Here is a 14,295-nt window from a genome sequence, read left to right on the forward strand (position 1 = left end):
AGGGGGCACAGAACTATCAATAGTTTCAAAGAGTCAAAGCGAGACATTCTGCTCATCTTAAAGTTAATTTCGTTGACCTAAGAGACATTACTGAGCAGGAATCTTCTATTACATGTGCAACCGAGTTCTTCCCCTCCTTTCCTTTTTATAATGCAACAGAGTTATGGTCTCTTTCACTCTGCACAATTGTAGCACTTTGATACCACTTTAACTGTCATGGTTCTATCCTACTGAATGTTGGGATTTGCAGTTTTGCAAGGTATTTTGAAGGCTCTGTTGGAGAGCTCTGGTGTCTCACCAAAATAGCAACAGCATTTACATTTCTATACCGCTTATCAGTGAACTCAGCACTCTCCAAGCAGTTTACAATCTGTAAGCCAATTGCCCCCAACAAGCTGGGTATTCGTTTTACCGACTTACGAAAGGATGCAAGGCTGAGTCAACCCTGGAGCGCTCCAGGATCGATCTCACAACATTGTGGCTGCAGGACCAGCGTTTAATCACTGTGCCACCAGGGCTTCCTATCCATTCCAGGATTCAATAGGATATGACTTTGGGTAAGTCACACTCTCTCAGCTTCAGAGGAAGCCAATGGCAAACCCCCTCTGAACATATCTTGCATAGAAAACCCCATGACAACTTCACCTTAGGGTCGCCATAATTTGGAAATGACTTGAAGGCACACAACAATAATAAATGTGTGTTTTGGGGGCTGAAAAACAGGCCAAAATTGGGGAAGGGGTCTCGCAGGGGTATCCTGGGGGCTATAAATATGGTTTCAAGGGTCACATGTGGCTTGTGGGCTGCACTTTCCCCACTTTCCCAAGATCACCCACTGGGTTTGATGGCCAAGCGAGGAACCGAACCCAGGTCTCCAGAGTCATAGTCCAACACTCAAACTACTATGCCATGCTGGATCTTCCTAGACTAGGAGAAATTGTCCCAATCACCATCACCAAACACCATCATCTTTAGTTATTCTTTGCTTCATATTATATAAGGAGTGCTTCTTTTGATGCTATTGCCAAGGACTTCAAGCATTGGCCTCATCGGTTGTTTAAATGTCATGTTCTCTGAAGACCAATTAATTGCAAGATAAGCCTTTCTATAAATCAATAAAACAAATGCAGAGCTGCCATGAGCAATAGCTTAATGATCCCTCGTACAAAATCCTTGGCCGTGGACTTTGCTATTTGCTTTCATGTAAGATAATCCCCCCCTTCTATGCTATTGCCCCTTCCCCAATTCATACAAAAGCATCATTGCCATATAAAACAGTGATTCCGTTCTTATAGCATTTGAAGCATGTGGGGGAAGGAAGAAACCACAGAAACGTCTTTACTTAAGATAAAGAAGGAAAGCAGCCATTTGGGTAGATGCCCAATGTCTTGTCGCATAAGCGAGCTGTAGCACATATTGACTGCTTTGGTTTCCTGACTCACAGTGAAGCTCAGATTTGTGTGTGTTTGTGGTGATTATGGGTAGGAATTAATGCTTCAGTTCACATGAGACAGAGAGAGAGGGAGAGAGAGTATGGGTCATGTTTGAACCACCAATACATTTGAATTGTGGTTTACAAGACTGTCATTTTGGCCTGGGCTACTCTAGTTGGGACTAGCCAACAGGATTCTGCTGTAATTCTCTAGTGCAAAAGGAGCCTAGAACTTCATACATACAATTGCATCTGGTGACATAGGATTCATGTTCAGCCCAAACTAACAACAACAACAACAATGTTGGCCCTCCATATGCAGGGGAGTTCTGTTCCAAACCACCCCATGAATAGCAAAAAGCAACTGATCTCATGTCCCATTATTGTCAAGGGATGTTTGACATTTGCACAGCTGGGTGAACGCACCGCCATTGATAATAATGGGTTAGATCCATCTGCGGATGCTCCAATCCATGGATGGCTAGCCCACCAATATAGAGGACTGACTGTAGTTGTACTACTACTACTAGTTGTTATTTCTTACCTGCCTCTCCTCATGGATCGAGGCAGTGAACAACAACAAATCACCAATGCACATCAATTAAAAACACATTAATTAATGCACACAACAGTTTAAAAGGACAAATAAGACATATATGTTTTAAAACAACCCACATTTAAAATTCATCATCTAAATTCATGTTTTAAAAATCATCCGAATAAGGCTGCCAGGTCTTCAAAGCTGTTTTAAATTCAGACAGCGTATTCCGCTGTCAAATCTCTTCCGGCAGGTCATTCCACAATTTGGGGGCAGCTGAAGAAAATGTCTTCCAGAAGACCTGAGTGTTTGGGGTTGGATTATACAGGAAAAGGTGATCCCATAGGTAACTTGGACCCAAACCATGTAGGGTTTTTAAAGGTAATAGCCAACATTTTGTACAGTACTTTGCAAGGAAACTAATTGGCAGCCAGTGGAGTTGTTTTAATATTGGTGTTACATGCTCATAGCAAATGAGCTATCCAAGATGCTGGACCTGTTTCGGAAATAAGGGCCTGTTACAGACAGCCAAAATAAAGCTGCTTCGGGTCACAGTGGAGGTATGGTGTTTCAATGATGCATGCGTCCTAAGAGTCCAGAAGTTGCACCAAAGCCACGCTCCAGTCCTTAGGGCTGGAGCGTGGCTTTGGTGCAACTTCTGGACTCTTAGGACGTATGCATCATTGAAACACCATACCTCCACTGTGACTCGAAGCAGCTTTATTTTGGCTGTCTGTAACAGGCCAAGGTTTAGCACCATGACCAACTCCTTTAAAGTTCAGGTTAAAATCCCAAACGGATTCCCTGTCCCACTGATGTGGAAGCCAATGGCAAATGCTGCACATGCAACTGTCGTGTTGAATAGCCATCAAAGCCTTCATGAGTTAATCTAATCCTCCTTTTAAAGCCATCCAAGCTAACTGCTCTACTCTCTCTCTCTCTCTCTCTCTCTCTCTCTCTCTCTCTCTCTCTCTCTCTCTCCTATGTGATATATATATATGCATGCATGCATGCATATCTGCCACAGCCTTGTTTGCCTTGTGCCACTTCCTTTTGTCAGGCAAATGGCCACATCAAACCCAGTGCGCATAACAGCTGTTTTTGCTCACCACAGCCTGTAGCAATTACTAATCATAATTACAGAAGGTGACTGTTATCGCTGTCAGTGTTTACCCGATTAGCTGTAATTTCTTCACAGGCGTAGTAAGACGTCTCCGACAGAGAGAGAGAGAGCGGAAGAGAGTGGAAAAGCAAGACGGATAGGAATACAAATAAATAAATTTGCCACCAAAAAGTGGGGTGGAATGGAAAATGCAAAGCCAGAGCTTTCTATCTTAAGGGAAGGAAACTTGACTTAGCTCTTTCAGAAAGAGCAAGGCAAAAAGATATGCATCACGTTCTGATTTTTGCAAAGAAAAGACCATCCACTTTGCGGAGGGGAACCTCTCCAGAAACCATCTGGCTCAGCTGAGGTTAGCCAACATATTGGGCAGAAAATATAGGGTCAAGGAGCCACAGAACACTCTAGGATTGAAAGCACTGATTTAGATCACTGGAGAGAGGGAAATGCAGCCCTGCAGATACTATTGGATTGCAGCTCCCCACTCCCTGTGCTGCTGGGAGCTGTAATCCAACCATATCTGAACAGCTACCCTTTCCCACTCACCCCCATTTAGGAGGAAACGGTCTGAATGAGACACAATGTTAAATGCAAGTAACTCTGATTTCGGGGGAATCTCTACCTGCCTCAGAGCCACCCTGCACCTAGTTTTTTTCTGCAGCAGTTGCTTATGCTTCAGATATTTTTGTGGCCCACTGCTGCCAAAAGCTCCCATCACCGCTGCCTTTCCTCCATTAGCTCTCAGATCAAGGAGAGATCACTGCTTGGCCAACACTGCCATTTACTTTGTAAATGTTGTTTCCAAATGTTTTCCTCATGTGTGGGGTGCTGGTGGTGGTGGTGCATCTCTGAGGTCAGAATAAGGCTCTGGGCACCTTGCAAGCAAGTAAAACCTTTATAAATGTCATTCCAGGTGGGGAACTGGCCTGGACATTGGTTAATGGTGGCACCTGCCAGGCAGGAATCTGTTCCCTCAAATCTAATGCAAACCCATTGCTCAGACTATAGGAAATACTACAGTTTCAAGCAAACTCCAGAGCAAACGATGCATCTTTAAATTTTGCTTTAAGGCATTATATTCCCAATTTGCTGCTGATGGGGCCATGCATCGCGCACCCTGGTCATGCCAGATCTGGGGGAAATGTCGTGTGTCCTGATCACACCAGATTTGTGGGAAATGCCATGAGTCATGTATCCCGATTGCACCAGAGCTGTTAGGTTTTTTTCCTTCGCATAGACAAGCCCTAGGATTTCTAAAGTCTGCCTAGAAGTAAGTCCCACTGAACTCAATGAGGTACAGGATTGCACTCCTTCTGTGGAGTAAGTGAAGAGAAGAGAAGAGGAGAGCATTTCTTCAAATTTTACCTTTAGAGTCAGCCTGACCCTGTTGCATTCCTGCAAGGGGTTCAGTTTCAGCATCTCGCCCAAGCTGCAACCCGAGTTCTGGTGTTGTAACTCGCAGCATACGCAGACACTGTCGCTGTCAAATTTAATCTACAGAAAAGAGGGGTGGGGGAGAAGGTCAAGAAGAGAGAGAGAGAAAACAAACTTGTCAGTCATGATTCAAGCAGGTCAAAATCCTAGGAGATCTCTTGTACTCGGAGAACAAAGTGGCGACGGCAACAGCAAAGACACACCTTCCAGCGTTTCACAGGTAGAAACCAGGACACATGTGGCCAAGCATCCTTGGAGTACAGTCAAGATGGAAACAATGATTAACAAGGCAGATCATACAAGCTAGGAGAGGGTGCAGCAGTATCCTTTTGCCTGAGCCGACTGGGAAGGGCAATTCTGCCTGTTCCTCTCCTTTGCCCTGCTGAGTTAACTGAGTGCAAACCACTTCTGTACGTTGAACTCAGTATGCAGTGATGGAAATAAGCTCGCAACAAAGGGCGAAAGTGGGAAGAGGAGACAGAAACAGACGTTTTATAAGCTGCTAAAAAAGTGGGGTGACTACCAAATCAGGACACTTGAAGGGTATGCAAAAAGCTTAGTTTCAAGATCATGTTTTTCTTTGTCATCCAATGCAGAAATTTCTAAAAGGCTGATCCTAAGGTATCATAGGTTTTCTTGGCAAGATTTGTTGAGGGGATGTTACCTTTGCCTTCCCCTGAGCCTGAGAGAGTGTGACTTGCCCAAGGTCCCCCAGTGGGTTTCTGTGGCTGAGCGGAGTTTAGAACATTGGTCTCTAAAGGTGTATTCCAATGCTCAACCCATTGCACCATGCTGGCTCTTAAGTGAAGCATCTTCTTCTTCTTAGGCACCTTCAAGTCACTTCTGACTTATGGCGATGCTCAGGCAACCCTATCACAGGGTTTTCTTGGGAAGATTTCTTCAGAGGAGGTTTTCCTTTGCCTCCCTCTGAGGCTGAGAGTGTGTCACTTGTCCAAAATCACCCAGGGTGCTTCCATGGCTGAGTAGGGATTTGAACCCTGGTCTCCAGGGTTGCCATCCAATGCTCAATCCATGTTCACTCATAACTACAGGAATGCTATTTATGTGTGTCTTCAAGTCACTTCTGACTTATGGCAACCTCATGGTGACCCTATCATGAGGTTTTCTAGGGCTGAGAGGGCATGACTCACCCAAGAGGGTTTCAATGGCCAAATGGGGAATCAAACCCCAATCTGTAGGTTTCCAGTCCTAAACTCAAACCACTATGCCATGCTAGCTCTCTACAGGGATATCCTGTCTCCAACATTTATAACCCTAAAAGAAAATATTCCATAACCCAATTTTCTTCCATCAAAGGCTTTGAATCTTCATATGCAGGGCAGGATATAAGTATCTTAATAAATAAATAAAAGGTAGGTGTCACCTCTCTGTTCCCATTTTTGCTTTACTGCCCCCATAAACCCAGCAGAGATTCTGTAAGCTCCATCTTTGGGTCCTTGTGTGTGTCCACCAGCCCTGATACGCCTTGTGAGGGTAAGTAAAGGCAATTGACTTTGAATTAAAGCTGCTCTGTGCACACAGGGTTTTCGTCAAATCTAACGGTTGCTTAGAAATCTGCTGCATACTTGGCCTTAGCAGCAGGGAGTACTTCAAAATCAATACATCCCCCTCCGACGGAGGGGGAGAGAAGCCCTCGAAACCTGACAAGAAAAATACAACTCAGACAGAGCTGTGGATATCAAGACACTTTAGCTTGTGGTTCGCCTGGCTTCAGCTCAGCTGCAGACCTAACGCCTTTTCTTTGACACAAAGGAGGACTCGCCTTCCCATATAACTCTAGCAGAAATTAGAAGACCAAGCTTGGTGAATCAAAAATCCAACATAATTTAGGGAAAGAAATGCATTTTTGTCTCCTAGAATCATAGAATCATAGAGTTGGAAGAGACCACAAGGGCCATCCAGTCCAACCCCATTCTGCCATGCAGGAAATCTCAATCAAAGCATCCCCGACAGATGGCCATCCAGCCTCTGCTTTTGGAAGGAGATTCTACTACACTCTGAGGAAGGAGTGTATTCCACTGTCGAACAGCCCTTAGTGTCAGTTTCATGGAGCTTGCATCCATTGCTCCATTGGGTCCTAGTCTCTGGAGCAGCAGAAAACAAGTCAGCTCCCTCCTGAATATGATATCTCTTCAAATATTTAAACAGGGCTATCATATCACATCTTAACCTTCTCTTCTCCAGGCTAAACATCCCCAGCTCCCTAAGCCTCTCTTCATGGGGTTTGGTGGTTTACAGACCTTCCTCAGAGGGCATAGTTTCCAGACTAGTCATTCCTCATAGGGCTTCATGGTTTCCAGACCCTTCATCATTTTAGTCACCCTCCTTTGGACACACTCCAGTTTCTCAATGTCCTTTTTTAATTGTGGTGCCCAGAACTGGACACAACATTCCAGGTGCGGCCTGACCAGAGCAGAATAGAGTGGGACTATTACTTCCCTTGATCTAGACACTATACTTCTATTGATGCAGCCTAAAATTGCATTGGCCTTGTTAGCTGTTGCATCACACTGTTGACTCTTGTTCAATTTGTGGTCTACTTGGACTCCCAGATTCCTTTCACATGTAGTCTCATTCAGCAAGGACCCGAATATGAAGAGAATGGCAGCCTTGAGTCACAGGATCTTATACAGGTTGAGTCTCCCTTATTCCAAAATCTGCAATACAGTCACCCCTCCAAGTCCACGGACTTGAAATGTGCAGACTTGGAAATCCATGGAGGGGCGACCGCTATTAACCTTAATGGGGCACACATCCCATTCAAGACTATGGAGCTTGAATATGTGCGAGATTTTAAATTCACGAGGTGGTGGTTGTGATCCAGAACGGATCCCCACGAGTCCAAATGGGCGACTGTATTCCAAAAACCAAAATTGTTTTCATGAGTGGCTGACACTGCAACGCCTTTGCCTTCTGATGGTGCAATGTCCACAAACTTTGGTGCAATGTCCGCAAATGCTTCATACCCCAAATTATTAAACCCATTGTGTGCTGAGACGGCATCACCTTTGCTTCCTGATGGTTCAGTGTACACTAACTTTCTTTCATGCACAAAATTGTTACACACACTGTATAGAATTACCTTTAAGTTATGTCATACAAGGTGTTTATGAAACATAAACGGATTTCATGTTTGAACTTGGGTCCCATCACCAAGATGTTTTTATATGCAAATACAGGCATGCCAAAATCCCAAACACTTCTGGTCCCAAATATTTTGGGTAAGGGAGACTCAATATCTACAATCCATTTTCCAGTCCCTTGGCACCATAGAGAACAAATATGCCATGTAGCCTTCACAAGGTCATCTTGTTCTTTTTGGAACTGCCCTAGCACCAGAATACACAAATGACAAAGAGAAATAACATAACTTATGGTAGGTTTTCCAAAGCACTTATTACATTTTGGAGAAGCCATATATATTTGGTGCAACCTGGATTTTGGCTGGAAAAAAGGAAGGAAGGATCTGCTGCTAGAAAATGTTGCTTCTCTTTGCCAGGACTCCATGACCTGGAAAAAGTATCGCCACTAACATGATGGACCATGAAGATTCGGGGAAATATATTCAATTATTATATCACAAGGCAAGAAGCTGAAATTCCCAGGTAGTGAAATAACGCATTACCTAAAGCTTGGAGAAAGTCTCTTGTTGGCCATTTTCTGGGCTAAAATGAATGGATCTTCTTCCTTGCAAACCTGCTGTTTGTAAACATGGGCCTCACAGTCTAATTCATCACCAAGATTTAGTCTTATTATCTCAAAATCACCCATATGTGTTTTCGAGGAGAGCTGCAGTTATGAAAGCTTTCAGATTTTTCTTTTTTAGCAGTCATGAAAAAAAAAAACCCAAACCTCCAGCTTCCCTTCCCCGCATCTGCAAAAATGAATAAACCTGACAGAAATATGTCAAGTAAAGAGGCGCACTTATTTGATTTGTGCATTGAGACCGCTGCTCTTGCCAGCATTTATGAACAACAAAATGAGATTGGGCTTATTGCCTCGGTTTGTTTTATTTCCGTGCTTCTATTTTAAGGAGCACGGGGAAAAAACAAAAAAGAAAAAGGCATGGGTTACCCGCAACCGCTTTATCAGATTTTTGCTCTTGGCAGGTTTTACGAACTTAATCCAAACAAAGAGGGAACGAGAGACAGAGAGATCATGTGTGGCCTACTTTATTAGGGAGGCAACGGGTGGTGCCCATGGCTGCATCCACACTGCAGAAATAATCCAGTTCGATTCCACTTTAACCGCCTGGCTCGATGTTATGGAATGCTGGGAAATGCAGTTTTGTGAGACATTTAGCCTTCTCTGTCAGAGCACTCTGGTGCCACAACGTATTATAATTGTCACAATTCCATAGCATTGAAGCATGGCAGATAAAGTGGTGTCAAGCTGGATTATTTCTGCAGTGCATATGCAGCCCATATTGGTGGAGTCAGTGAATTCACCCCAGGTTTCAGTTGGAATTGCAAGAGCTTTCAAAATTGCCACACTATGACCAGCATTCTTCTAGAATACAGTTGGTCCTCCACATTTGAAGCTTTGACTTTTGTGGCTTTGATTAATTCATGTTTTAATTGGTCTGTTTCCTGTAGGAATCTCTAGGTCCTCCAATGTGGGCACTGCTGGACATTGGCCCTAGGGTCAACACTGGAGGATCTAGAGATTCCGAGAGAAAACACTTCTGCAAGCATTTCTAGGTTTTCCATGAGTTACTGCACCAGGTAATGCCAACCCTGGTTTGGAAACCATGCTCAATGAGGAGTGACTCAGGGAACTGGGTATGTTCATCCTGGAGAAGAGAAGGTAAAGAGGTGACGTGATAGCCCTATTTAAATATTTGAAGGGATGTCACATTGAAGATGGAGCAAGCTTGGTTTCTGCTGCTCCAGAGAATGAAACCCAAAACAATGGATGCAAGCTCCAGGAAAAGAGATTCCAGATCAACATTAGGAGGAACTTCCTGAGAGTAAGGGCTGTTTGATAGTAGAACACACTCCCTCAATGGAGAATAGTGGAGTCTCCTTCCTTGGAGGTCTTTAAACAAGTCTGGATGGTCATCTGTCACAGGGAGAGGTTTGATGGTGTCTTCTTGCATGGAAGAAAGGGGTTGGATTGGATGGCCCTTGGGGGTCTGTTCCATCCCTAAGAAATGTCTGAAAACCACCAGGCCCTCTGAAGAGTGACAAGGAGCTGGGTATGTTCATCTTGGAGAAGAGAAGATTAAGATGTGACTTGATAGCCCCATTTAAATATTTGAAGGGTGTCAAGTCAAAGGCTTTTATGGCCGGCATCCATAGTTTTCTGTGAGTTTCTCAGGCTATGTGGCCATGTTCTAGAAGAGTTTATTCCTGATGTTTTGCCAGCATCTGTGGCTGGCATCTTCAGTGAAACTTCTCCAAAGATGCCAGCCAGATCTTCTCTGAAGATGCCATCCACAGATGTTGACAAAACATCAGGAATAAACTCTTCTAGAACATGGCCACATTGCCCGAAAAACCCACAAAAAACTATTTGAAGGGATGTCATATTGAGGAGGAAGCAAGATTGTTTTCTGCTGCTCCAGAGAGTAGGGCACGGAGCAATGGACACAAGCTACAGGAAAAGAAATTCCACCAAAACATTAGGAAGAACTTCCTGAGAGTAAGAGCTGTTTGACAGTGGAAGATGCTGCCTCAAAAAGTGGTGGAGTCTCCTCCTTTTAGGTTCTTAAACAGAGGCTGGATGGCCATCTATCAGGGATGCTTGAATTGTGAATTCCTGCATGACAGGGAGATGATGATGATGATGATGATGATGATGATGATGATGATGATGATAATTTATTATTGGACTTGATAGTCCTTGGGGTCTCTTCCAACTCTATGAACCCTAGTGATCCACTGGCACCTCTCTGCCCCACCAGTCACAACCCACTGTTTGATAATGTTATCTCTCTAAAGGGCCATCCGTCCTGCCCTCCAGTAAATTGAACTCTGAGTAAACACCGAGACATTGTGATAGATCTCACTGACAATTTAATTCCTTCTCCCCTTCCTTCTCTCACCCACCCACCAAATAGCAACTGAACAAAAAAATATTGTGCATGAAAACCTCATCTTTATAATGAGGAGGAACAGGTGCCAGAAGGTGTGAAACGTACTGCATCTCAACTTTTTGTGTGTGCCTCTGACACCGTTGACAGTTTCCAATGGCTGATGAAAAACAGGTTGAGAAATAGTGGAAAAAATATAATTTAAAATCTGTATAGGCTTTTCAGGCATTCCTTCTACACCTTCTGCGTTTGTTCGCTCATAGCCTGGAGCATCCTCCGAGCGATGCGTAGATCTGTTGCATAAAGGCAAGGGGAAGGTGACAAGATCCCCCCATCTCTATTCTTAGCTTGGTTTGCAACTATGATACCTTGGCCAGGGATGATTTAGGTTTGGTACTGCCATGAAATAATCCCATCTGCAAACTAAACCCAATCCTATAGAAGTTTAGGATTATTTTTAATGAGCTGGTAGCTGTCAAGTGTTTTGGAGGGAGCAGCGGGAAGAAAGGAGGAAAAGAAGAGAAAGTATTAAAAGAATAAGCCCACTCCTATGAGATAAAATAGTTTATTTGGTTTAGTTCCGGGGAACCAAATGGTACAGGCAACGGTGACTGTGTCTGCACTGCAGAAATAATCCACTTTGACCCCTTTGTTCAATGCTACAGAATCCTGGGAACTGTAGTTTTGTGACACATTGAGCTTTATCAGTCAGAGACCACTTTGGCCAAGACAAACTGCAAATCCCAGGATTCCATAGCATTGAGCCACGGCAGGTAAAGTGGTGTCAAACTGGATTATTTCAGCAGTGTAGATGCAGTCGTTATTTGAGAGCCAATGTGGCATAGTGGTTTGAGCATTGTACTATGATTCTGGAAACCAGGGTTCGAATCCTAACTTGGCCATGGAAACCCATTGGGTGACCTTAGACAAGTCACACTCTCTCAGCCTCAAAGGAAAACAAGGGCAAACCTCCTCTGAACAAATATTGCAAAGAAAACACAATGATAGCTTCACCTTAAGGTCACCGTAAGTCGGAAACAACTTGAAAGCACACAACAATAGCAACAAAAAGTAGCTAGAAAAGCAGGGTTTTTCAATAAAAATGCAGTTCTTTTATGCATCTGAATTTAAAAGATACTCACATCAAAAGAAATGAGGAAGAGGGGGAAGATCTCTCTCTCTCTCTCTCTCTCTCTCTATATATATATATATATATATATATATGGGAAGTTTCTCTTATTTTTGAGTTCTTTGATGACAGCAGGACATCCAGCGATGCCAAAAAAAAAAATGAACTTTGCGGAGTGTGACAAGCACATCAAACGCCAAATAAATGTGAAGCAACCGCTGTAACAGGACTATTATTAAACTATTCACATCAAATAATACATTCTCTTAAATCTCCACACACCATTCCTTCCCCCACTGCTGCCCATATAATAATAATAAAGGGGATGACAATCTATGGTTACAATATCAATGTGTCACAGAAATGGGTATTATTCATTAGTATCGCCATGTTATCTCGGAAACTGAAAGGCAACTGCTCAGAGAAGGACCCTTTAATGCCTCGTTTCAAAAGAATAAATAATGCAGGCTGTCAGAGGGATATTAACTCGCTCAGGATGTCCATCCTTCACGGAATAAAAGAGGGGGAAAATATAATTTGGAGATTAAACCAAGTCATAAAGTAAACCAGAGCTCATTTGCAAATTAATTTGGCAAGGCTCATCTTCCCCCCATTGAGTTCCTCTCATAAATCAGAGTCTTGGTGGTGGTCGACTGGAGGAAAGAAGGAAAGAAAGAAAGAAAGAAAGAAAGAAAGAAAGAAAGAAAAATTTTGACAGCAATAATTTCAGACAAAAAGGAGAGAAAAAGGTAAACCAAATGGGACTGGAAATAGAAGAAAGCTCATAAATAATAGCCTTTCTTCCCGTAAAAAAACAAAACAACCAACCCTGATTTTTCAAATACAGATATTCACATGTTTTCAAGTACAGATTGAGAGTATCCCTTATCCAGAAATCCAAAATCCTCCAAAATCCATATATATATATATATATATATATATTGTGTATAATTTGCCTTCAAGCTAAGTGCCTAAGGTGTATGTGAAACATAAATGAATTCGGTGTTTGGACTTGGGTCCCGTCTCCAAGCAATTTCATGATGTATATATGCAAGAGAGAGTGTGGAGTAATGGTTTGAGTATTGGATTATGACAATGGAGACCAGGGTTCGATTCCCAGCTTGGCCATAAGACCCACTGTCACACTCTCTCAGCCTCAGGAGAAGGTAATTGTGAACTTCCTCTGAACAAATCTCACCAAGAAAACCTGATAGTAGGTCTACTGTAAGACTACATAATCTTACTACATATAGAGAGAGCCAGTGTGACGTAGTGGTTTGAGTGTTGGACTACAACTCTGGAGACAAGGGTTCGAATACTAACTCGGTCATGGAAACCCACTGGGTGACCTTGGGCAAGCCGCACTCTCTCAGCCTCAGAGGATGGCAATAGCAAACCTCCGTTAAGAATTTAATAAATAGGTCAATAAATGGCCCTGTTTTATCCCATCTTTTTGTCTGGTCTCATTATTCTGGGGTTGGGTAGCAATAGGTTCTCCTTAGGGTCGCCATACGTTGAAAATGACGTGAAGGCACACAACAATAACAAAGTATTCCAAAATCAATAATAATGCAATTGTCCCTCCACATTTTCTGGGGTTAGGGGTGAAGACTTCTCAAAGAATCACTAGGTCCTCCTGTGCAACTCTATAGTCAAAATGTGCCAGAAGTTGATCAGAGAATCATGTTGTAGGACCTGCAGCACAAGTCTATGGTCAACTTCTGGCAGAGTTACGCTGGAGGACCTAGAAATCCCTAGAGAGAACATATTAATCAAAACCACAAATAGTCAAATCTGCAAAAGTCAAAACTGCAAATGTGGAGGATCAACTGTAATAATAATAAAAATATAAGATCCAAAATCCAAAACACTTCTAGTCTGCCACCATCTACCCTGGCACACTTACTCCAGAGTAGTGTGCCAGCCTGAATCATACCTTAATGCCAAGGCAGCAGCTTCATAGATGCATGCCCTATGCTCCCAAATAAATTATCATCCAGGGAGGATGAAGAAATAGATTCATAACATTTGCAGACAACATGAAGATATTACTCCCTGCTTTTTTTCCAAGAGGAGGCCACCATTGCAAACTGTGTTGCATCTTTGTGCTTGCACTCACTCATCTGCTCCTGACGGATTCAATAAGCTTATGCTTCTGTGACCATTGCGATGGCTCATGGTGATAGAGCTTAGATTTATCTCCTGGTGCCATACGCACCTCCCAACCTTTTCCCTGTTATCTGTTTACACAGAGGAGGCGTTTTGTATTTGGGTACAGACGCAGTACATATAAAGAGCTAACCCATCTGGAGCTATCTCAATTCCCACCTTATCCATTTTAATGAAAATGACCTTTATCTATGCTAATTCCTTGATTTTTTTTTAAACTCCAAAATGTGACAATGCTTCAGAGGATGGAGCGAGGTGCGTGTGACGGGGTTGACTCATTTGTGCTCCCATCTTGGCTACACTGTTGTTAGCTAGATGATTTCACGAAAAATATCTTCCCTCCTTATTGGGAATGACAAGAAGTCAGTGGTGGTTGGTTGATTCCATGTCAGCGGGGCATTCAATCCAGTTTGGATCT

The 14,295-nt window shown here is 43.1% G+C and overlaps 1 protein-coding gene across 3 annotated transcripts in view; it reads right to left on the reverse strand.

Annotated features, from left to right (window-relative positions):
* LOC149307143 (protein ENTREP2-like) overlaps positions 1-14,295 on the reverse strand; it is a 142,645-nt gene that overhangs the window by 28,189 nt on the left and 100,161 nt on the right. For all 3 annotated transcript variants that reach the window (XM_089538380.1, XM_089538378.1, XM_089538381.1), the window contains one exon: positions 4,456-4,584. In XM_089538380.1, coding sequence (XP_089394506.1) covers positions 4,456-4,584 — 129 coding nt within the window. The remainder of the gene's footprint in view (positions 1-4,455; positions 4,585-14,295) is intronic.

This window comes from Sceloporus occidentalis, unplaced genomic scaffold (genome assembly GCF_023333645.1).
Source record: "Sceloporus occidentalis isolate IW3139 unplaced genomic scaffold, rSceOcc1.0.p SCAF_9, whole genome shotgun sequence".
Classification (NCBI taxonomy): Eukaryota; Metazoa; Chordata; class Lepidosauria; order Squamata; family Phrynosomatidae; genus Sceloporus; species Sceloporus occidentalis.